This window comes from Chenopodium quinoa, unplaced genomic scaffold (assembly GCF_001683475.1).
Source record: "Chenopodium quinoa cultivar QQ74 unplaced genomic scaffold, ASM168347v1, whole genome shotgun sequence".
NCBI classification, from domain to species: domain Eukaryota; kingdom Viridiplantae; phylum Streptophyta; class Magnoliopsida; order Caryophyllales; family Amaranthaceae; genus Chenopodium; species Chenopodium quinoa.
The window spans coordinates 467,485-491,484 of NW_018745676.1; the positions used below are offsets into that span (position 1 = coordinate 467,485).

Here is a 24,000-nt window from a genome sequence, read left to right on the forward strand (position 1 = left end):
AAATTTGGAATCAGATGACTTTTTGTTTGGGGATAGAGGACCTTTTGTGTTTGCAGTGACCCTTTGGAGGATTTGGCGATGGCGGAATGATAGATGCTTTCCAAGAACAGCGAATATCCCTTTAGATCAAGCAGGTTTTATTCGGGCCGGAGTTGGAGAAATTAGCAAAGCCTTGGAAAGTTCCTTAATTCGTTGTGAACGTGGGAAGCGAGCTAGGGAAGAGAGATTTATCAGGTGGAATTATCCGAGAGAAGGATGGGTGGCTTTGCACACTGATGGTGCATTGAAAGGTGTGGCATAATTCGTGGCGGCAATGGTGAGATTTTTGAGGTGTTTGCTAATAATTGTGGTACTTGCTTGTGTCCAAGGGCTAAGATTTTGGGTGTTCTTTGAGGCCTTGCCATTGTGTGGAATGGAAATCATAAGTGAGTCCAGCTTATGGTGGATTCAGAAGTGGTAGTGCGGCTTTTGTTGGAGGAGTGTCCCTCCAACTCTCGTTTTATTCACATTATCCGCAAGTGCAGATCGCTTCTTGCTTGTCACGGGTGGGAGTTAGCTGTTGAACATTGCTATCGCGAGGCTAACCGAGCGGCGGATTGGTTAGAAAACTTTGACTTGTCAGAGAAACTAGTGTTCTTTGAGACGATCCCTAGGGATCTTAGGGCTATTTTATTGGAGGATTTTGTTGGGGGGGGGGGGTAGCTCGTTCAAGGCTAACACTAATTGCCGCAACTGGACAACCTTGAATGGATGTTGTTAGCTTGTTTGTTTTTGTTTTGTGTTTCTTTGTTTGGTGTGCTTGTTTTTTCTTTTGTTGCTTTTTTAGTTTCGGTTTGATTTGCTTTGTATGGAGCTTGCCCCTCTCCTTCACCAAAAAAAACAAAAACAAAAAAATTGAATAAGAGGAAGTAGGAAGTATAATAGCACATAATTATCTATATCTCGATAGATATTTATTTCAAATCAAATCAAATCAAGCACATAATTATCTATACTACTCGCCACTCGATATATATTTATTTCAAATCAAATCAAATCAAAACATGAAATTCCTTTTACATCTTAGAAGAGAGTGCCTGTTTTTACATATGCAATACAATGTCAACCTTGCACGTGGCATTCTATAGATAGCCTAACAAGACATTTATTTACTGGCATAATAATTGAACTGGTGATAATAACTAGAAGCCATCTTAGTTGAGCTCATGGCAATTTAATTGGATGAATATTCCATATATCCTTAGCATATTCATGTATTGTTCGGTCGCTGCTAAACTTGAATGAACCAGCTGTATTTAGTATTGACATTCTTGTCCATCTCTGCACATTACCATCAAACAGAACAGAGAGAATATCAGATTCATGACCATTATAGCAATTGAATGAATGTACAGCCGCTAGCTTTTGTGGGCAACGGAGCCATGTCATATGGTGCATAGCGCAGCTATGCGACACACACTCTCTGAGTGTGATAGACACTGTATTCAAGGACCTCTTAAGGATCCTTTCACAAGTCAATAAATAAAAAGCATATGTTTTATGTTCTTTTCTTTTATAACTCTAACAACTCAGGAAGTAAGCATGACTATAATAAACAGATTAGAGTTCCTTACCTGTTGATCTCTATATGCCTCGTCAACTTTTTCTTGGCATTCTATATAACTAGGGAAGTCTTTTCCCACGAGGAAATAATCACCACGGCCATATCCTTCATTTCCCTCCAAAGACTCTAACAGTTCATCATAACTGCTTGAACCAAAAACACCACTTTCAACATACTCCTTGACTTCTTCAAAACGTGGGTCCGGCACAAACTACAAATAGCAGTTGAAAGTATAAAAGTTAGATATGTACAGATTAGTCCTTTAAGACCACAAGGATCATTCTAGTAATACAGAGATTGGGTAGTTCTTTCCACGCTTGCTCAGTAAGCTGTCTAATATGAGGCGATCAAATGTGTATTAAGCACAAAGTAATAAACATTCTACACTCAGATTGTGGCAGCTAGAGAGTAACAATTCATGGAAACTTTTAATTTCCCAGCTTTCAAAATTTCAGGTAGATCAATTCTAACCCAAGAAATACCAGATATGATTAATGCTACAGCAATTAATATATGGCTGATAAAGAGACTTTGAGTAAACGCATGCCGTTTTTCTAAAACATTTTGCAACAAAAAATAAACCATGTAGTGTAAATTGGCTGTAAGTATATCAAAAAAGATCATCAGCAAACTTGATAAGACCATACCTTGCCTTCAGCTCTTTCCTTTCTTAATCCAGCAATCTCATGTGCTTTAGCACCGAATAGGAAGAAGTTATCTTCTCCAACTTCTTCTCTAATCTCAACATTAGCACCATCTAGGGTCCCAATTAATATGCATCCATTCATTGAAAACTTCATATTGCTAGTTCCACTTGCCTCCATCCCAGCAGTGCTGCAGGTTTGGAAAAATCAAGATATCAACCGTATATTTTAAACTTGATCTTGCATATCAACTTTCAGTTTACCACATTTCAGCCATCGAAGTTGAAAATTGTCTTAATTGATATGGGAAGTGATCAGGTTTCTTCACTAGGTCTCAATGTCAAATATTTTGCACAAATGTAAAGTTCTATTAATTTATTGTTAAGCAATGCATAAGTTATTCTACTTGATGGAACTTAACGGCGCCTTTTAAGAAAAGACACCATGTGATATTACGTTCCCCACAAGTTCTGTTATTTTACTAGCACAAGTATACATCAATACATGTTCATAAGATGAAATTTGATGCGCATTTTCTGGGCCAGGACTACACATGCATCCCTATAAATCTATATAAAAATTATATTTGTGCCTTAGTTCGTTTATACTAGTAATACTGCTTATGAACCTGCTGTATGATGGCGAAAAGTAGACAAAGTGAATTCCTTAGTAAAATACATATTATTAAGGTACAGCATTCAACATTTAGCAAGGTTTACATACATGGAGTATGAATTTATTTAATTTGTTATTTTATTCTTTGATTTAAGAGCACATTATCCACCTTAAACCAATATATGAGATTACAAATCGAAATCCATTTCCCGAAATACAGTAACTCACATAGTCAGATCTCATATGTGTACAGTACCAAAGTAGTATAATTAAATCTCCAGTCAACTCCAGTTTTTCTAGCAGCTAGACCTATTGCCTGTGCTGATAGAACACGTTAATTAAGTTCAATAGTTCTAAATCTTCTTTAGGTTCATTCATGAATACAAGGCAAGCCCTACCACGGATGGTCATGACTGTCAGGTGAGGATTTAATTTCTCTGAGGCATGCTCAAGAAGCTTAAAAAAATGCTTTCAGATGATTCTGCTATATTGTCAGCAGTATTGCTTGGAATTGCATGTTGATGAGCAATGGATTCTTGCACATCATCAGTCTCGGCATACTTACATAACTTACAGACAGAATTGACTTAAAATTGTAATTACTCGACAAAGTGATGCTGGGGTTTTTTTTATTGATATATATGATGGTCACAGCTAATTTATATGCAGCTCATGGATCTGCTAGGAGATAGAAATGCAATTTAGCAATAGCAATGACTCCAATGAGGGTTAAGACTTAAGAGACAGATAACCTCTTGCCAAAGAAACAAAAAAGGATGATTAGAAGTGGATAGAGAAAAAAGCAGGAGCAACGGATGTGCAAAGGAGAAAAAACTGGCATATAACGCCAGGCACCAGCTACTTGTATCGGCTCAGGGGCTTGACTTTTCCCATGACAGTAACTGATTGTGGTTGCTACAAGGACACTGGCTTGTTTTGGTGATGATTAGCCATACAATTCAGAGTATGTAGGGTTAACAACTAAGGATACATTAGTAAATTACAAACTAATATATACATAAGATTATTTACATAATCTAACACAGAGCCTCAGAGGAGGTTAATGAGGATCACAAACAAACATAGTAAAAAAAAAAGTGCTTTGTCGTCATGATAAATCATTGCTGTCAAACCACTGACACAGGGAGGTATATGAGAAAACTACGACAATAAACATGACTCCCCCATTGGTGTCATAAGGTGAAAGCAGAGCATTAAAAGAGACTAATTAAATGACTAAGGACGAGCATCATGTACTAAGATCATACCTCTATGATTTGTTATATTTTGGCTACATGGTAGGAATGGTGCCATTTTACTCAATGTTTTAGACAAGATCTATCATTGGCTCGACAGTTACATCAAAAATGACAAATAGTATATAAAATAAACATTTTGTAATCATTGACTTCATTTTAAATATATTTCAGCATGTCCTCTTACAAGTCGTATTGGAAGGATCATATTAGATGGTTGAGCATAACCAGGTACTTCAAGAATATGAGTTGAATTCAAATAGACTATGTGAAACGGGAAATCGAATACCTTATATGCTGGGAAAGCTCACTAGCAGGGATCAACAGCTCAGCCACACTTACGTTGTAATCAGGGACAAATATAACCTGAATGTCAGAAATTAACCAAGATAAAATAAAATTTCTAATTAGAAAAATAAAACAGATATTAAGTTGGCAAAAATCAACCATTACAACTCCTAAATATGTATGAGGATTAATACCCCTTCTGTCCATTCAAAAAAGTGAAATATCAAGTTATGCCATAATTATTAAGGACTAAGGAGACTAATGTGATGAGGAAATAGATAAAGAGAAATGTGAGTCTCTACCCAGGTGGTGAGGTGAGATAGAGAGAAATTGCAAAATAAACAAGGGAAGTGTTTCACTAGTTATAAGTGTGAAGAGGGAGTAACTGATATAGGTCAAAAAATAATATTAGTTTACATTTAAAAAAAAAGAAAAAGAAAAAGAAAAAAAATTAGAGACAGATAGCTACCAATCTGTATTCCTTACTGATTTAAAGATGATATTCCTTGTACACTTAACTGAGCCAATATAATTCTGCTGCGACATTCTCCTTAAGTACCAAGCTGAAGAATTAACAAAGAATTTTGGCAGTCGTCCAAAACACAAGAAATTACACTACACAACTGTAACTATCAATGTGGTTCTGTGGTCTAATGACAGCATAACTAATGGCGCATAGCTAATCTAGTGCTAACTATCTCTTCAAGAATATGCTAGACTGTTATATGCCTGAGAGAAGAATCAGCTAGCAGCCTAGCACATTTTTTTTTTTTTTTTTTTTTTTTGGTAATCAAACTGTGGTATCTTATACTCTATTCTAAGGTCAATGGTGTAACCAGATTTTACTTTTGCATGTACATGGTTCGCAAGACTATAAAGTCTCAGAGAAGTTTAGTATTGCTTAAAAGGATCAGAAAGCTTCAAAAGTCACTGATATAGCTCCAGTACAGAAAGGTTTTACATTTAATTTTATTACAAGGAAAATTTAACACGGACCACTTGTAAGTAATTGTAGCATACTCTGTTAGCTCTAATGTATATATATATGCTGAATATATTCAATACAGCCCCAAGGCAACAGAAGAGATCCTCGACTAAAGAAATTTTAGATGCACTTTTCAGCGCTTCCTCTGATCACATTATCTGATTCTTCAAACTCCCCCTCCCCTCTTCCCCTCTCCATGATACAGACACAGAGAAAAGATAGAAAACTGGAAGTCACAAAATAATAGTACTTTATATAAAAAAATATGCAAGTAACACTACAACATTTGCCAGTGTTATATTGTACAAAAGCATACCTTCAGTAGATCACCAATGTCAGGATCATTATTAATTGCAGCTCCTACATCGGTGATAAATTTCACTATTCTTTTAGCCTGCACATATGTGGCAAACGCTTTTCCTCCAAATATACAAACTCTTGGAACAAAGTTTTCTTTCCTCTCCTCAGCACTCATTTCTTTCATTTTTTTGTAGCGGTATACAATTCCCAATATGTTTAGAAGTTGTCGCTTGTATTCATGAATACGCTTGATCTGAAAATCCAGTTATTGTTATAGTTGCATAAAATTAACAAACTATGTAAATGAGAGAGAACAAGGAGAATTAAGAAACGTCCAGTGTAGAAATCAAAGAACATAGAAGCCTAGAAGAGAGTCGATGGACTATGCTAACAAAGTTGCAAGTTCGAAAATGTCAAATAGGTTCAACACCTTCTGCCTAAAAAAAAAGAATATGACAACTGGTATAATTGTGAACATATTAGAAAACTCTCTCCCTTTTCTTCTCCCCCCCCCCCCCCTCTCCCCAAAAAAAACATCAACACAAACATGAATGAACAGGAACTGAAGACAATGTAGGTAGAGTTGCATGCAATTTTCCAGCTAACATGTATTGGCAACTTTTCTCTTTTCTTCTCTAAGTACATGATCAACCACTTCTATTCTAACTAAAAAAACATATCATTGAAGCAGCATCTTGAAACAATTTGATCTGTTAATGCAAAAGTAAAACGCTACCTGAATATCAAACATTGCATCTGGGCTGACTGTGTAACCTGTTCTCTCTTTAATCAAAGAAACAACCTTCAGTTTGTTGTTCCGCTTTGCTGCCATCCATTCAGTATGAAGATCTTTGTTATCTGCAAACTGCAATCAGTTGCCCAGTATGTTACAGTTAGTTAAGACAAAGATGTTTGAAGCAGAATAAAGTAAACAAAGGCAAAAGACAAAACACTAGTTAAAACAAATAAGCATAGTCTAAACTTTTGCAGCCAGTTGAAGAGATCTGAATGAATCACTATCAGATAGTTTTCATTTATAGCATGCAACAGAGTTAAAATGTCTTATGCAAGAGTGTCAATGCTTATTTATAGTGAAGTAGCAGTCCCTTTTAAGCATGTCCAGTTAGAGACCAGAGAAAATCTCTTTGCAATTACATATGTAAAATAGCATGCATCTGATTCACCTACTACCACTACTATCCCGCATGATCTAATGAATAAACGGGCCTCTTGACCCTTTTGAGGCATTAGGCAATATTAAATGAGATTTTGAGAAAAGAATGAACCCAGCTACTAGAGAGAATGTAACATGGAGAACAGTAATTTATATTTTTTTATTTCCTTTTCTTCATTATTCTGTTCCCCTATTTTTGAAATAAATAGATACCACAAAGAGTACAGTTATATAATTTTGTAGGACATACTCATCCAGAAACCCTTAGAAAGAGTTTAGGAAAGGGAGATTAGACTTTATTGATTAAAAAGAGGGATTAAGAGCAGTGGCGATTCCAGGATTTTTCCATTATGGGTTCTGATTCTCGGAGCTCATTACTTCATTAGATTATCTAGTTGATCGATATATCGATAAATATAACAAGATATACAAAATAAAAGTATGATTGTGTAAAATAAAATACTCCACATGCTTTGACTTTAATGAAAAGGAAAAAATATTCAGTAACAACAGGAAATGAAGCAAAAATAATTATTGAAATTTACAAGGTACTCCGTAGTATATAAGGATAGTTTTACAATGACCACACTAATTTTGTAGCCACTATAATATTTTGATCCATACCGTTAATTACTATTATTAGATCCACACCCTCCTATTCATACTATGGTGTCTTGAATCTTAATTAGATACATACTACCAATAATAATCAGTAATCGTGCAAGAATAATAAAAAAGTAAATACATATTTAATAAATTTAATAAAAAAGTAGAAACAATATAATGAAAGTCAAATGAAGCAACAAAACAATCATAGAAATTAATAGGCGGGTCGTACTATATAAAATGTGCAGTTTTTTTTGGAAAAAAATAAAAAAAGCAAAATGGGTTTGGCATGGGATTAGATCCCGCGTCAACTAGTGAGAGTCTTTCACAAGAGTTCTTGACCGCTGAACCACAGACAATACATAGTACCATTTAGTAGTTGCATATTTATTTATCTTATATTTATTTTATCTCTAAATTACGAATTTTCCCCAAATCCAGTATGGGTTCAGCTGAACCCACTGAACCTATACTGGAATCGCCACTGATTAAGAGTGAGAAATCCATTACATATTTATTTTTGTTTGATTTATGATAGATTATGTGAATAACCCAAATAAAATAAAAAAGCAGATTAATATCAACTTTATCCCTCCTTTGCTCTCTACCTTTAGAGTCAATATTAATATATTATCACTTTGCCTTCACCACTTTGCCTTCATTCCTAACTTCCTCATCCATTTACCAACCCTCCCAGCTTGGAAATATTTGTCAAGAAGGATCTCCCATTTCACAATCCCAACCACCAACATATTCTCAAACCAAATAAGAAAATTTCAATTCCCATTTATACTTGATGTCATATGACTTGGCCTAATGTAGACTCATCATACCTCTTCTAAGGAAATATGGCAGCTAAACCCTCTCCAAACACTTTAAAATAAGGACGAGCAGCACGTAATTTCAAAGACTTGGAAATGCCAGGTATCACACTGCTGTAGGCTAGCTGTTATGGGAGAATGATAAACTCCAAAAACCCTACTACAGACTTGTAGCAGGCTCATTCTAGTTGCAGTGCCAGGGGTTTTGTCCACATATTTTCAAAGGCATAGCCTGTAAATACCCTTATCACAGATATCTCAACAGATACCCTCACTTTGACTGCTTGAAATTATTACAAAAGCCTAGCCATATCCTCATAACTTCCTTTCAGATCACCACTTTTTCTCTCAAAAATTCTAGCCCATTTTGTATATTTCCTTACTTGATTCTCAGAGAGATTTTCCAAACAACTCTCGGTGGAAAGTTCCTCTACCTTGCACTAATCAAGATGCAGCCTGACACAGAGGCTTACTTTATTAAGTCATCCTTTTAAAGATTCTTAAGCTCAAGTTCTAATCACATTCTTGTATTCCTATGAAGCAAATAATCAACTATATATACATCATTGGTTTTATCATGTGGTACCCCTGAGGCCCTGAGGTTTACAAAGGCACCTCTATGTTGTCAAAATTTCACCTGGTACTCTTGAGATTTGCAAATCTTCACTTGATTCCCTTAATGACTAACGAAACCTAACTCCATTATCTCCTCCATCTTCGGTTTGCAAAAATTAATACAGCTTGAACCACAATACATAAGTGAATATGAAACAGATTGTTACCTTTCGCAATTCTGCAAGTTTCTCAGTGTTAAGAACCCATTCTTCAGACCCAATCCATTTTGTTAAGATACTGCTTAGTTCTGGATTGCAAAACCGGATCCATCTTCTTGGAGTCACCCCATTTGTTTTATTCTGAAATTTCTCTGGCCACAACTGAAAGAACTCAAACCTTAATAAATTGTGATACAAAATAGGGAGAAGAAAATGAGAAAAACACGGACAATTTCGTTCGTCATAAAGTGGATTTCCAAAGAAAAGTTGCACAGCTTTATACCAAGTTACAAATCTTACCTCAAAGAAGTCGCGGAAAACTTGTTCCTTCACTATTTGGCTATGAATTTCAGCAACCCCATTTATTGCATGGCCCCCAACTACGCAAAGGTTAGCCATCCGGACCATTTTTGGTGGTTCTGGAACTGGCTCTTCCTCTACCTTCATCTCCACAACATCTTCCTCACTTTCCTTTACAACAACCAGTCCATCTTGTTCACTAGGGATTTCAATTTTTTCATGCTCTTCAGCTTGACAGGTCATTTTTTCCTTGACTAAACTGGCAACTGAACTAGGAAGATCAAAATTCTCTAGTATTCTCAACTCGTTCAACTTTTCTATCAGTAATTCAGGATCATTAGAACCATAATTAGATACGATAGTTTCAACAAGCTGTAAATAGCCAATATATTGTATTAGAACGGACAATGATCGGTCCAAACAGGAAACACAAAACATTTAAAGGTAAATATATGAGATCACCTCCTTATCTATTTTCTCTATGATCTCAACATGTCGAGGAAGCAAGGTTTGCATAAGTTCATAACTCCATTTCTCCAATGCCTCCGGCAAAACGGTATGATTTGTATAGGCAACAGTTCTGTCAAAGAGACAGCGGAACATAAGCTGGGAGGACAAAATACTATGTAATCAAATCCTCAAACTAACAGCACATAAAATCAGTCCAGCTGTACTGCCTCCGACAAACAATAAAAGAAATCACTAGACAAAAATAATTGTACAATTGGGCTAAGTAGTGAGAAACCCTTTTTTTTAGAGGGAGGGAAAGAGGGGGGGGGGGTGGGGGGTTGTGTTACTAAATGAAACTTCCTTAAAAACAAAATCCTGTAGAGAGGACATATTCCCTTGAAACAGGAAACCATCTTTGTTTACTGGAAAAAGTAGGAATTTGCACATGGATCTAAGTCAATGGGTATCGTGAAGGCATAGGTCACACCTAGGAACATCTGTTGGTTATCATTTGCTGCCACTGTGGGTGACAACCATCAAGCCAGATAGGTAAATCACATCTATTATCAAAAGACTAATTTGTGATCTTCTATGCACATAAAAGTGCTAAAGGGATCTGAAAGAATATACATAAGGTCTGCATTGGTTACATTACACAAGTAATCTTAGTAACAATAAGCTCTCATCATGATAAATTGATAATCTATAATTTCTATCTCCAATGGCTTTTCTTGGCTCTCCAATTCTCCTAGTAAAAGAAGGCAGGCGTACCAAAATTTGACACAGAATAAATGCCACTTTTACCTAAATTTGGCATAGAATAAATGCCACTTTAAACCCCCCCCCCCCCCCCGCCAACTCCAACCCCTCTCTCTCAGTCATAGATTCATATGTTAGCTTCCACGCTTGGATATAAAAAAAAAATAAAAAAATAAAAAAGAAGAAGAAGAAGAAAACAAAGCACAGCCTGGTGCTCCTACAGGACAGGGATGATATCAAGACCATTCTGTTGCCATGAATCTGGGATCACCGATGACTTTTTGAAATGAACTGACAACATAAAAGATTTAGGGCTGAGCCATTGACCACAAGGAGCATGTGATACAAGGAAACTCAACAAGTGCAAGCTAGGAATGATTTAACGATTAACAAGGCACTGAAACCTGATATATAGATTTAGAAATTGCAATTTGAAAAGCAATAATTGGAATTATGCATATAATTCCTAAAATATTTGTAAAACTGATACATGATGAAGTGTACTAGTGAATTACACTTGAGTCTTCCTATCTTCTGCGCACTGGAGAGATCCTTCCTAAAATTATATCCACCAATGACTTCATATGCCGAACTAAAATAAAATTACACATATTGTAAAATTGATGAATAAATTATAGTTAAAATATATAATTTTTATCACCACAACTTAAAGCTATTCTGCTCTTCTTAAAAACTCTGGACTCCATCAGTAAGATTGATTATTACTTAAGTCTGACCTTGGAATGTGATTGTTGGGTCCAACTATCACATTATATTTCTGGAATACTGGTAATTTCAAGACATGAGGAAGTAAAATACAGAATTGTATATCTCTTTCCATATGATAACTGCAGAGGGTTGGCATGCTAAAAATATATTCCACAACAGTAAATTAGATTGCCTTTCTCACTATCACTGCCCACCCACTCCCCCAAAAAGCAAGAAAAAAAAAAGAAAGGCATTTCTGTTGTTGTCACTAATGTAAACCATTAGATCGTAGGAAGTACCTTTGGGTTATATTCCAAGATTCCTTCCAGCTAAGTCCTTTTACATCTATTAATATCCTCATTAGCTCGGGTATACACAACGTTGGGTGGGTGTCATTCATCTGCACAGCCACCTTCTCTGGAAAATCTTCCCATTTTACATGTTCCCCTGATCTCCTTTCAAATTGCGAAATAATGTCTTGCAAAGAAGCCGAACATAGAGTGTACTGTTGCTTCAGACGAAGGATCTTTCCTTGCATAGACTCATCCCCAGGGTATAGTACACTACAGATCTGTGAAAAGAGAATTGATAATGCTATTTTAAATCAAGAATCAAAAAAAGAGAAGGACAATAATCCAAGAATTTCAATCCAGAAAGAAACAATATTCACAACTCTTGTGGATGAAGCACAGTGAAAATGCACCCTTTGAAGGCTGAGAATATTGTTTTATGACCCTTCTGAAACACATACTTTACAGTTACAAAAACTTATATAGCTGGATAACAACTCCCTTGTCATGAGTTCTAATTTGGCAACTGAGATGACGAGTAAGATGTAACAGAAAGACAGTTTTTGAACGGAGGTCTGCTACCTCGCTGAAGGAAAGAAAATGTAATGCATATTTGGAGCAAGTAACATACATATAACATATCTGACAAGTTATGGGGTTTTCACCATATGCAGATCAACTAATTTGGTCAAACATATTAAGATACAAGATGAACTCTTATAAAAACCAACCATTTCTGCATTTGCACGAGCCTCATTTGCTTTGGTGTGTTCCCCAGCATTAAAAGCAGACAAATCAAAATCATCTGATGGTACTGTTGTAGACCAAAGTCGAAGATTAATAGTGGTTTTAGTTTGATACCCAGGAATTGGAACATCATGGGCAACAGCCTTGATATCTTCTCCCCCAATCCAGTGACTTCTGTCATCTGATCCAGTAGCCACCTTTCCATAAAATTTTATTGAATAGGATACATCATTTCTCACAAGTTCCCATGGATTAGCAATCTGCAGTAAGATGTGTATACTGAAATATGAATATGCAAAAGATGCCCATAAAAATAATCATCTACTCCGTAATAAACATCTTAATGATTTCTAAAAGAAGATGTAGCAACTATACCTCAAGCCAATTCTCAGCAGATTCTTCTTGGCCATCCTTGGTAATTATTTGCTTGAATAACCCATACTTGTATCTTAGCCCATAACCCCATGCAGGGTAATTCAATGTAGCAAGAGAGTCAAGAAAGCAGGATGCAAGCCTCCCAAGACCCCCATTTCCAAGTGCAGCATCACGTTCCTGTTATGAAGCAGCCAATGTAAACAGCAGCAAGTATGAAACCCAAAAAAAAAAAAAAAAAAAAAAAGAAGAAGAAGAAGAAGAGAGGGGTCAATAATAAAACAGGTACTTGTCATTTCGAGATGGTCAGGTCTGTAAAAAGATTTTGAAATGAAACTACAATGACCCTACATTTGTTATAAGCCACCGCATAAACTTATTCAAGCTTCATCTAAAATTATGGCTTTGCTAGTTTGCCACATTTTTTTCATGTATCAAAGCAATTGCCAGATTTGCCACAGTTTTTAAAAAAATAAATAAATACTTCCTCCGTTCTTTATTACTTGACCCGCTTTGACTTTTACACTATTCACCACCCCTCCTTTGACCGTCTTTTGTGAATAATATGTAAGGAAAAATATATTCATATATGATTTTTTTGATTCGTCTCAATAAGTACTATCATAATACATAACTTTTATAATTTTTACTTATGAAGAATTTAAGTTATTGATCGTTAAAGTTTTGCATTGGCAAGCGTGATAAAAGAAACAGGTCAAGTAAAAAAAAAACAGAGGAAGTACATAGAACCAACAAACTATTTCTGCTCGAAATTATCGATTGCCTGTGGTAATTGTGCTCCATAAGGTCAAAGGTTTGTAAGACAACAGGACAATGTTAATACTAGATTACTTCATGAGAAGTTAAGATTGAAGTGCCAATTGTTATTATGCGCAAGGTATCTTAGATGCAAACAGGCAATTAGGTGTTGACTTAGGGTAGCCTGAAGATCGTGAAACCAGCAGTGCAAGTCCACACATCTGAAAACAGTGTGTATCCGCCATTGGCAATTTAGGCATGGTAGGAGGTCCAAATGAGAGGAAAAATTATTCTTAAGTCACCCTAACCAGTATAAAGGCTGTTTTCGAAAGATAGAGCCCACAATCCTACCCAGCTAACGAAATATAGAATGGAGTCATTTGGTGGTGAAAATTGTCAAACAGGCAAGGATATGGGGAAAAAAGAAGGTTTAAATTCCAACAATGGCCAATAGAAAATTCCAACAATGCAAAATCATCAATAAGAACAACAGTACAGCAGATATAGTACTTCTGAATCTAAAGCATAAAACAAACCTGACTAGCTACAGCTTCCAAATTGTGTCCAAGCTTTTTCAAAGCATCTTCATAGGCATCAGAAAGTTCCAAATTCCCAATAGCGTTCAACAATGCTCTGCCCTACAAACAAGAGAACAATTACTTAATTTTCAAATTGCCATAGACAACATGAATTTTTTTTTATTTCACGACCAACCAGAAAAAGACCAGTAAGAGAACCTGGAGAAACTCCATGGACAAATAATAAGCTTGCTTCATGTTCATCTTCTCGTAAAGGTCATAAGTAGCATTCCAGTTGATTATAAGTGAATCTCTAACACTCTGTGCAGCAGCAAAGAAAGCCTTGGAAAGGGAAAACTCATTGGGAGCAAACAAAGGAGTGAACTCCGCATGGTATTTAATACTTGAGGCTATTGAAGCAGAATCTGGGCTCAAGTTTCTTAACGGGTTCAAATTGCTTGAAGTCCCTGAAAACATGAGTATGAAACAAATAAGTAAAGCCTGAGAAAGAACGAATCAAGCACTTGAGAACTTCCAATGCATACTTCATGTAAGTATAATATTATCGTACTAGTGCCAGTTCTCAAGAACGAATCAAGCACTTGAGAACTGGCGCTAGTACGATAATATTGGATGCTCTTACATTAGTTCATAACAGCATAAATGTCCAGGTTGCGTGCTTGATAATCCAATCGAGTTGGTACGTCAGGACATATTCAAATTGGCCAAAAGGGGAATATTAACAATCCTCCTTACATTATCCACATTATAATAGCTTTGAACACTAACCATTTCCAGATATCTTCAAAAAAAAATCATTTACGGTGATCTGATCTAATACAAGTCCAACTCTCAAAGCAAACTAAAATAAGCTCCTACAGGATGCTCCTGGTGATTGTTCAGTGTTGACATCCTTTTTGTAACTAAGTCACCATAAATTCGCAATTACGTTGAATCACTACATTACTCGTAAACACAAAAGACAGAAAAATAAAAATTGCAACTATGATTTGCATCCTATCTTTTTTTCGTTATACACATGTGAAAAAATAAATAAATAAAACTCTAAAGACACTCTCAAGCAATACATTAGAAATTAGCTACTGCTAAATATACCACCACTAACATACGAACTTTTTTTTTTACAAACCTTTTTTTTTTAAATTTTTATTAAAAACAAACAAACAAAAAACAAAGAAATCATAAGGATCCCAAACCATCCTGCTTTTTTTTAACTTAATTGATATTGTCCATATTGACACCAAGTAATAATAAGAGTTGATACTTGTTCAATTCTTCATGATCTTACTCGATGTCACTAATTTGAATTTTGAACAATGACTCAATATAAATTTTAATACATTAAAACAACAAAACATAAACATTGTTAGAGACAACATTCATTTTGTACCAAAATTATGCAACATTTTAATATAATTGTCATATTACACACTTTAATCGAGTCCCATTAAGAGTATTAACATAGATATCGGGAATTGGGATTTCCAGCAATTACTGTGGTAACATTTCCAACAAAACATTTCTTACAAAAACATAACAGAGCAATTTCAACAAAAACCCAAAAATGAAATCAGAAATACCAAATCAAATTCAAAATAAAAACAATAAACAGACCTTCTTCAATGATCGGCTCCTGAGATTTCGGCTTCGAATCACTAAACACATTCTTAACAACAAAACATCTTCTTGTACCTCTCACAATCATATTTCTATTATTAATAGAAGAAAACAAAATCCTGGAATTATAACAGCCATTTTTGAAGCTGAATTCCATAACTCGAGAAATTGATGAATAATATGAAGAAGAACAATTATATGTTCTTCCAGTTGATGATGATGATAATGGCAATGTCGCCATAATTCACACAAATTACAAACAATCTCACAAAAAAAAAAAAAAAATTGATTATTTTTCTTTCAATTTCAGAGTCACTGAAAGTACAGTCAGTCACTTGTGAATGTTGTTGTAGATTTTATAGAAAAAAAGGTTAGATAGGGACATGGAAATCCGTGATAAATAAATTCAGCTTTCCGAGGCGGACCCCAATGATATATGATATTTCTCTTTGTAATTTGTTGTTATAGAGTCATTACGTTTATGTTTATGATTCTACTTTTACGGAGTACCCTAATTTTAAATGTAACTCATTTCATTTTTAAATAAATACTTCATATTTTTGAGGAAAATTTTTAAATTACCACCTAATTAATGTAATCATTTTCGAACTAACCACTCGTTTAATTTTTTATTTTAAATTACCACCCCTTAAATTAAATAAACGCTTATATTACCACCCATTTCAAAAATCCGGTGGATTTTCCATCTGTGGGCCCAACCTAACGCCTTTTTTTTTTTACCCTTTTGACTGATTTTTTTTCCCCGATTTTACTCTTTAAAAACGTTCTTCTAACTTCAATTCACTTTTTTTTCTTTGAAAATTTGGTAGAATTTGGTGAAGGAAATGTGAATTAAAGTTTAGAGAGCATTTTTAAAAGAGAAAAATCGGGGGAAAAATCAGTCAAAAGGGTCAAAATAAGTGTTATGTAGGGCCTACAGACGGAAAAAATCCACCGGATTTTTGAAATGGGCGGTAATTTGAGCATTTATTTAATTTAAGGGGTGGTGATTTAAAATTAAACAGGTGGTTAGTTCGAAAATAGTTATATTTTTGAGTGATTATTTAAAAATTAACCTTTTTTCATGCGCGGAGTTTGAACTTTGAAGAAATTGGAAAAAGTAATATGAAGGTAATGAGGTTGGTAAAAGAATAAAAAATTAAGGGAAATTCCCATTGGTACCATCCAGGTTTTGGCTTTTCCCAGCTGTACCACATTTTATTTTTGACTTCCTGGTGATACACCCCAGTTTTTGACTTCTTAATTGGCGTGATTAAGTCTGTTAAACAGACGTTAATAAGTTAGTAATTCAGGGTTAATAGGTTAAAAAAAAAGAAAAAGACTAATTTTCCCTCATTTTAAAAATTCCCCTCCATTTTTTCCCACTGATTCTTTCTGTTATTTCCCACCAAAACCCCTTCCTATAAAATGCGCCATTTCTTTTTCCTTTCTCCATTTCATTTCTCCTCCATTGCTGCAGTACTCTTCTTCTCAATATTTTCTTTTTCCTTTTCTCTGACATGGCAGGTATTTCAGGTTCTTCTTCTGGCAGTAGGTAATTGACTCCATTTCGAACCCAGGAAGAACATATTACAAATGCAGGCACTGTGGTTTGTTGATGTGAGTCTCTGAAGATCAATTTATGGGAAACAGAACAGGGAACCAAATGTTGCTGAGTATGCTAATCCGAGAGATTAATTTAACTGAATTTACAGAGAGAGCTTATGAATTTGCAGCCTACATATACATGGTTGTTAGGATTGCTCTTGTCATGTACTTGATTTTACTATTTGTTGCTCTAAAATAAAAGTGGTGTATCCTTTAAATCATGCTATGTAATTGGTAGATTATTACTAGCATTTAAAAGTTGTTTTTTCTGGATGAAGGAATGAGAAATGAAAAAAGAGCTACTTTGTTCTGTTTTATACTTTGTTTACTAAGTAATAAGTACAATAATGCAACAGAACAAGATCAATAACTGAACTCAAATCACAACTTTTAAAATGGCAATAGTTGCTGATTTCATATATCCAAAATGAAGATGATTGCCAAAGTATCCAAAACCAAACTTATGTTCCAAAAAGCATCAGTTACCTACTGTTAGAATAAAGCACTAAAAAAGTTGACTAAACAATCACTTTTCATCTAAAGTGCCAAGATTGTAGCTAAAGTTTCAAAAAACAAAGTTAACTACATAGCAATTGCATCCACAAGTAAGCTTGAGACAGGTTTGCTGGTTGGCTAGGCAACTGTGAATTGAAGCATTCAACTCAGTTGGATAATCAGTGACATGCTTCCCTTTCTTCCTTGACTTAGATGCTGCGGCATCAGATAATGCTTCATTTGCTGCTTTTGCTGCCTTTGCTGCATTTGATTAGTCTCTGACCCTTGGGTTTTTTATGACAACAGGCTCAGATGCCTTCAACTCTTTCCCAGTTAAGCCTCCCTTGCAGGTTGCTTTGTTATGCCCAAAGCAACCACACTTTGAGCATTTGACTGTTTTGCTTCTCTTGCCTGGTTGGACTTCTCCTTCTTCCCTTTTTCTATTCCTACTTGGTCTTCCAATGCCCCTTTTCATCTTAGGTGGCATGATAATTATGCCTGAGTCATCAATAGGCCATTGGTCTGTGTCTGGTATGGGATTAATGCAGCAACTGTATGCTTGCTTGTATGTCTTGACAGAGTACCAAGAACTAACAAAGTCATGTGGGTCCAATTTTGCATCAATTAGGGCCCTAATTGCATGCCTACATGGCACTCCTGAAAGTTGCCATGCACCACAAGAACAAATCTTCTTGTTAAGGCTCAAAGGGAATTGAGATCTGCCCTCATGGATTTCATACTCTCCAGGGCTGGACTTAAAAGCTCTGCAGTTTGAGCTTGCCTTCCCTATCTGTTTCACCAGTTTGACAATTTTTGGGCAAATATCCTCATCTTTCCAAGACCTTGCATTCTCAAGCCTTGTTGCAATTCTTACCATACAGACCCTCCTTATTCCTGCATAGTTGTACATAATTACACATGATGATCAGAATATATTCACATTATCATAAGCACAAAACAAAGTTATGTAAATTTGTTACCTTCTAGCAGAGTTAATACAGGCCTACATCTGTTTACTCCAAGTGTGGAGTTAAAGCTTTCCACAAAATTAGATGTGTTGGTCTCATTGCAGACATTAGGGCTAAATTTGTGCTTACTCTACTTGGACTGTTCTCCCAAGTCAGCAAACCAACACATGACATCATCACCTCCCTCTTTCTTCAGCTTCTCCATAACTTTCCTGAATGTGAAAGCTGAAGTTGCATTGCATGCTCTCCAAAATAAAACATACATCATAGGGCCTGGAAACTTCTTTTTGTAATTCCTACTAAGGTGTCTACAACAGAACCTTCTGTCAGCTTCTGGCCATACATTTTCTAAGGCTAATTCTACTCTCTGAAACAATAATTAACAAGATTAGTATTATGTAATATGCAAATGTTATCATAAACAGCAAAAAATTCAATTTTAACTTCAGTACTTGCCTTTTGCCTATCAGAAATGATAGTCCAATGCTCCCTTGAAGATTCTTTGATCATGTTGCTCAAATGCCAGAAGAAGTAGCTCCATGACTCCTTGTCTTCTTGACTCACAATAGCATAGGCTATGGGAAAGATCTCATTATTGCCATCTATTCCCACATTAGATAACAAAATACCCCCATAATTACCTTTGAGGTGTGTTCCATCTACACCAATCAAAGGCCTAACACCTCTAAGAAGCCCTCTCCACTGTCCAGTGAAGGAAATGAATATACTTGTGAATTGCAGTTGCTTAGGCAGGGATTTAGTTTCTTGCCATGCACAAAATGCTAAAGTTTCTGGGTTTGTCTCAATACACATTTTAGCATACATGGACAACAATGAATAAAATTCATCATGGCCTCCAAAGAGCTGCTCAATTACATAACTCTTTAACCTATACAAAGTAGATTGTCTCATGTAGATTCCATATCTTTGGAATAAAAGTTCATTTAAAGCTTTCCCAGGAATGTCAGGGTTAGTGACAGGGTAAAGTCGTATCCCCTAATCAAAAGTAAATACCTAAATCCTCTAACTAAAGTAGATAGGGAAGTAGGGTCGATCTCCACAGAGAAACAAGTCTTTTTACTCCTAATTAATTATTATAATCTAAATTTTCTAAGTAACCAATATTTATATTTGAATATGAAACTAAACTACAAAGAATAGGAATACGGAGAAAACAATATATAAAAGGATCTAGGGCATAGGTTCACCAATAAATAATACTCCAGGGTAAAAACATAGCAATCAATCATTGACATTGCATAAATAACATGATTAACAGGCTCTCGCAATTTATTAATCAACGTAGACCTAATAGGCTCTCGCAATTTACTAGATCTAAGTCCTTGTTGAAAATAGCCTTTAATATAAAATTAACATCTGCTCGATTCATCAATTTAATATTGCTATACTTTTACAAGCCGCAATTGTAAAACATTAAAACAATTCAATAAGAAATTATCATGCAATATCAATAATCAATAATAGTCAATCATCAATGCATCAATTAACCAGATTGTAAAGGGCTTTCGCTACGTATTACAATCACAGAATTAATCTACCAGTATTAAATCTCATCTCTCGAATCTCGACTTAACCATTTATAAATTAATCTGCCTATTGAAACTAGACCTAAACATTAATTCTCATCTCTCGAATCTTGAATCAATATTGTCAAACTCATGCATAAAAGATAGGCCTAATCTAGTTACATAGCATTAAATCAATCAATAGGAAATTAATCTAGCATTAATAATTAACAACAATAAATTACCCCTTTATATTATTTATTAGATCCCCATAAACCCTAGAAATAAAACTACTCACACATAATTAAATCTAAACTAATCAAATAAATAAATAAAAGCATAATCAAGGAAGCAAATAAAATAACTGAAGTTAAAGGGGAAGAAATTGTTACCAAAAAGTAATCTGGAATTAATGGAAGAATTAAGAACAAAAGTTTAGAGAGAGAATCCTAAGAGAATAATTAAGAGAGTAAAGAAAAAGTAAAAGAGGAGAAGAAGAAGTAATCCTAAAATCGTATTACGGAGGATTATTTATACTCCGTACAAAAGTCCTAAACTAAAACAAATTAAAACGACGCTAATCGTCTACTAAGAAATACACGCGCCCGATCGGGCGAGGCACCGCCCGATCGGGCGCGCCTTTTTTATCATAGTACAAATCTCGCGCCCGGCCGGGCGTGTCACCGGGCGCCAGACTAAGCTTCTCCCGCCCGGCCGGGCGCGCCTCCGGGCGCCAGCCTCTTTGGCCGGGCGGCTCATTTAGGCCACTATTTGGGCTTAGATTGGGCTCCAATTCTTCGGGCCAATCTGGGTTTCCTCTTTAGGTCTTGAATACTCGGTCCAAATGCCCCAGTATCACCTATACCGAGCCCTTAATCACCGTTTCGATGGCTCTAACCGGCCCTGGGCTATTGAATCTGGTCGTGCTTCTCCAATGCTCGTGATTGCTCCAAAATATCTCGGGAAAATACTCCAAAAGCATAAATCCCTGCAAAAGCCAACCAAATCTACGAAAACACTAGAAAACACCAATTAGTAATAAAAGTGGCTCTAAAGAGCCAAAAACACTACTAATTATGACCAAGGGACGGGGGTAAAATACTATTTAAAATAGACACATCAGTTAGCTCTGATGTCTTCCATAACTTTCTGGGAAGCCCACTTGACATTACATATGGGGTTGTATGTCTCTAACCCTCTGCAAGTGTGTACATTGGGCCAAATCTTCTTAATTGCCCAAGTTCTTCCATCTGAAAGCCTGCTTGCATGCAGCCTCCAGTCACAACATTGAGATTGGCACACTGTTGTATACCTCTTGTTGTCAGCATACTCCACATTAATTGCAAATATCTCTTGTACAGCAAAGTCCTTAAGAGTATCCTTAAAGTGTGTCTTATCAGTGAAAATCATCCATGGCCTTAACACTATCTTCCCAAAATCAGCATCCTCATACATCTCTCCATTCTTGTAAAGTCTCTTAAAGTAATCCTCATCATCTTCATCATCTAAAAACTCAAACCATTTACCAGGTTTCCGGTTATCCTTGATTTTAGGAATCCTTTGAAGCTGAACCAATTCATCTGCAGGAACATCACCCTTTGGTGCTACTTCTCCTTCATTATCTTCATCTGAATCACTTTGCACCACAAACTCCATTTTTCTTCTAACTTTTGAACCAGTCTTAGGTCCCTCCACCTGACTCTCATTTAAACTCAAACTATTGCCTCCCTCCTGACTCTCATTCAAACCAGATGAATCACTCTGAACAACAAAGTCCATTTTCCTTCTCCCCTTGAAACCAAAACTAGGGTCCTCAACTTCTGTCTCAGTCACACCAATTCTAAGTTCCTCCACCTGACTAGACTCCAAATTAGAACCTACACCAAGCATTCTTCTCTCATTGACAGTACTGCCAACCCTTACCCCTTTCCTATATGTTGTGGTTCTAGGAAGGTTTATAGCAAAAACAGAGATCTGAGATGAATTACTTAATGGTTCAACATTGGGAGCAGCTGTCTCAGTGACTGGAATAGGTGAAAATCTAGGGCTTCTTCTCAAAGTTAAGGTCTTGAACACAGTATTTGGTGACCTAGGTGATGGTGGTTGCATTGGGGTTGATTTGGTGGCAGCACTCTTCTTACTCTTTGTAGCCTTAGCCTTCTTTGACTTTTCTATCCTCTCCATAGTCTTCTCAAACTTAATTCTACCCTTTGTGTACTCAGCATCATTAGGTTGGACACTTGGTTCATCTATTGGTGAATTGACATCAGCATACCTAGGTGGAGAAGACTCAGTTACAAATAAATCTTCCAAGGAAGGCTGAGAGGGTTCAGTTTGAGAGGGTTCAGTTTGAGAGGGTTCAGTTTGTGATGGTTCTGTTTGTGATGGTTCTGTTTGTGATGGTTCTGTTTGTGATGGTTCTATTTGGGAGGGTTCTGTTTGGGAGGGTTCTGTTTGTGATGGTTCTATTTGGGAGGGTTCTGTTTGGGAGGGTTCAGTTTGGGGTGGATCAACAAGGGGTGGAATAGTTTGAGTTTTCCTTAACTTCTGGGTCATTTTATTCAAGACACTTGGTTTCTTGCCACACCCAACCCAAATGTGATACACATCACACTCATCTAGGGCATGAATCATCTTAAAAAAATCAGCATCATCTAGTAATGGGATATGCTTTTCTTTGTGACCATAACCATAGGAAGGGTTGATTAATGGATACTCAGTGTCTACTACATCACTGTCCTCAAATTCCATAACCAAGTCCATCAAATTACATCTATCTAAGTCAACCCCAATATCAACATGTTTATTCAAGTGATGAAATCTTATCACAACATCACCCATTCTGCAAAATAAGGTAAACAATGTACACACTTACAACATGCAAAAAAATTCCAATTCAATCAAACATGATCAAGGCATTTCATTCAATTTCATTCCATACTCTAAACCAATATTTGATCAAACATAATCACACATCAAATATATATGAAATAACCCTAAATTCGCACAAATAAACAACATTTAAATCATGAAATAAACCTAAATTCGCATACAAAAACAGAATATCAATCAAAAGCACCAAATCATGCATAAATGAACAGTAGTAGTACTAATATACCTGAATTATGCTCAGATTTCCCCCTGTTAGCTATGTAGACCAACCAAATTTGCGAATTTCCCTTGACCCTAGGAATTCTTCGTGAATTTACCAGAGCAAAGGAGAGAGAGAGAAGAAATTTGAATGAAATGGTTTTATGTCCAATCGACATAAATGGAAGGGGAAGAGGTTTAATTATGGATGTTGGAGGGAAGGTTTTAAAAAGGGGGCATTTTAGTCATTTCATATTTTTAACCCTAAATCACCTATTAACCCAGAATTACTAACTTATTAACGTCTGTTTAACAGACTTAATCACGCCAGTTAAGAAGTCAAAAACTGGGGTGCATCACCAGGAAGTCAAAAATAAAATGTGATACCGCTGGGAAAAGCCAAAACCTGGATGGTACCAATGGGAATTTCCCAAAAATTAATTATGATTTATTTGGAACCACTAACTAAGAAAAATAAATTAAATATTATAAAATCTTTCCAAATAAGGAAACGGAACAAGTGTTTAAAAACGGCTGAAATAGACAATGGAACATATATTTAAAAGGGAGAGTAGTATATCTTTATTACTTTCACCGTATATACAGCTAATACAAGCTTTAATATGAGGATTCCCTTACCTCCTCTACTCTCAAGTGATTGGCTAACATATAAAATATATTTTTTATTAAAAGTAAAAAATTATTAT

At 35.7% G+C, this 24,000-nt stretch overlaps 2 protein-coding genes across 2 annotated transcripts; both read right to left on the reverse strand.

The window, feature by feature from the left end:
* Nucleotides 1–985: 985 nt before the first annotated feature.
* Nucleotides 986–16,027, reverse strand: LOC110717307 (alpha-1,4 glucan phosphorylase L isozyme, chloroplastic/amyloplastic-like). Its single transcript, XM_021895960.1, has 15 exons — nucleotides 15,604–16,027; nucleotides 14,188–14,435; nucleotides 13,987–14,088; nucleotides 12,695–12,871; nucleotides 12,304–12,579; nucleotides 11,582–11,853; nucleotides 9,828–9,945; nucleotides 9,366–9,737; nucleotides 9,075–9,227; nucleotides 6,428–6,556; nucleotides 5,708–5,944; nucleotides 4,408–4,484; nucleotides 2,251–2,437; nucleotides 1,614–1,814; nucleotides 986–1,320 (listed from the first exon to the last, which is right to left on the reverse strand). The coding sequence occupies exons 1-15, from the start codon at nucleotides 15,845–15,847 to the stop codon at nucleotides 1,204–1,206; spliced, it is 2,910 nt and encodes a 969-aa protein (XP_021751652.1). The 5' UTR covers nucleotides 15,848–16,027; the 3' UTR covers nucleotides 986–1,203.
* A 1,953-nt stretch (nucleotides 16,028–17,980) lies between these two features.
* Nucleotides 17,981–19,589, reverse strand: LOC110717311. Its single transcript, XM_021895963.1, has 3 exons — nucleotides 19,134–19,589; nucleotides 18,858–19,044; nucleotides 17,981–18,603 (listed from the first exon to the last, which is right to left on the reverse strand). Exons 1-3 carry the CDS (start codon nucleotides 19,587–19,589, stop codon nucleotides 17,981–17,983), a joined length of 1,266 nt encoding a protein of 421 aa, XP_021751655.1.
* Nucleotides 19,590–24,000: the final 4,411 nt, after the last annotated feature.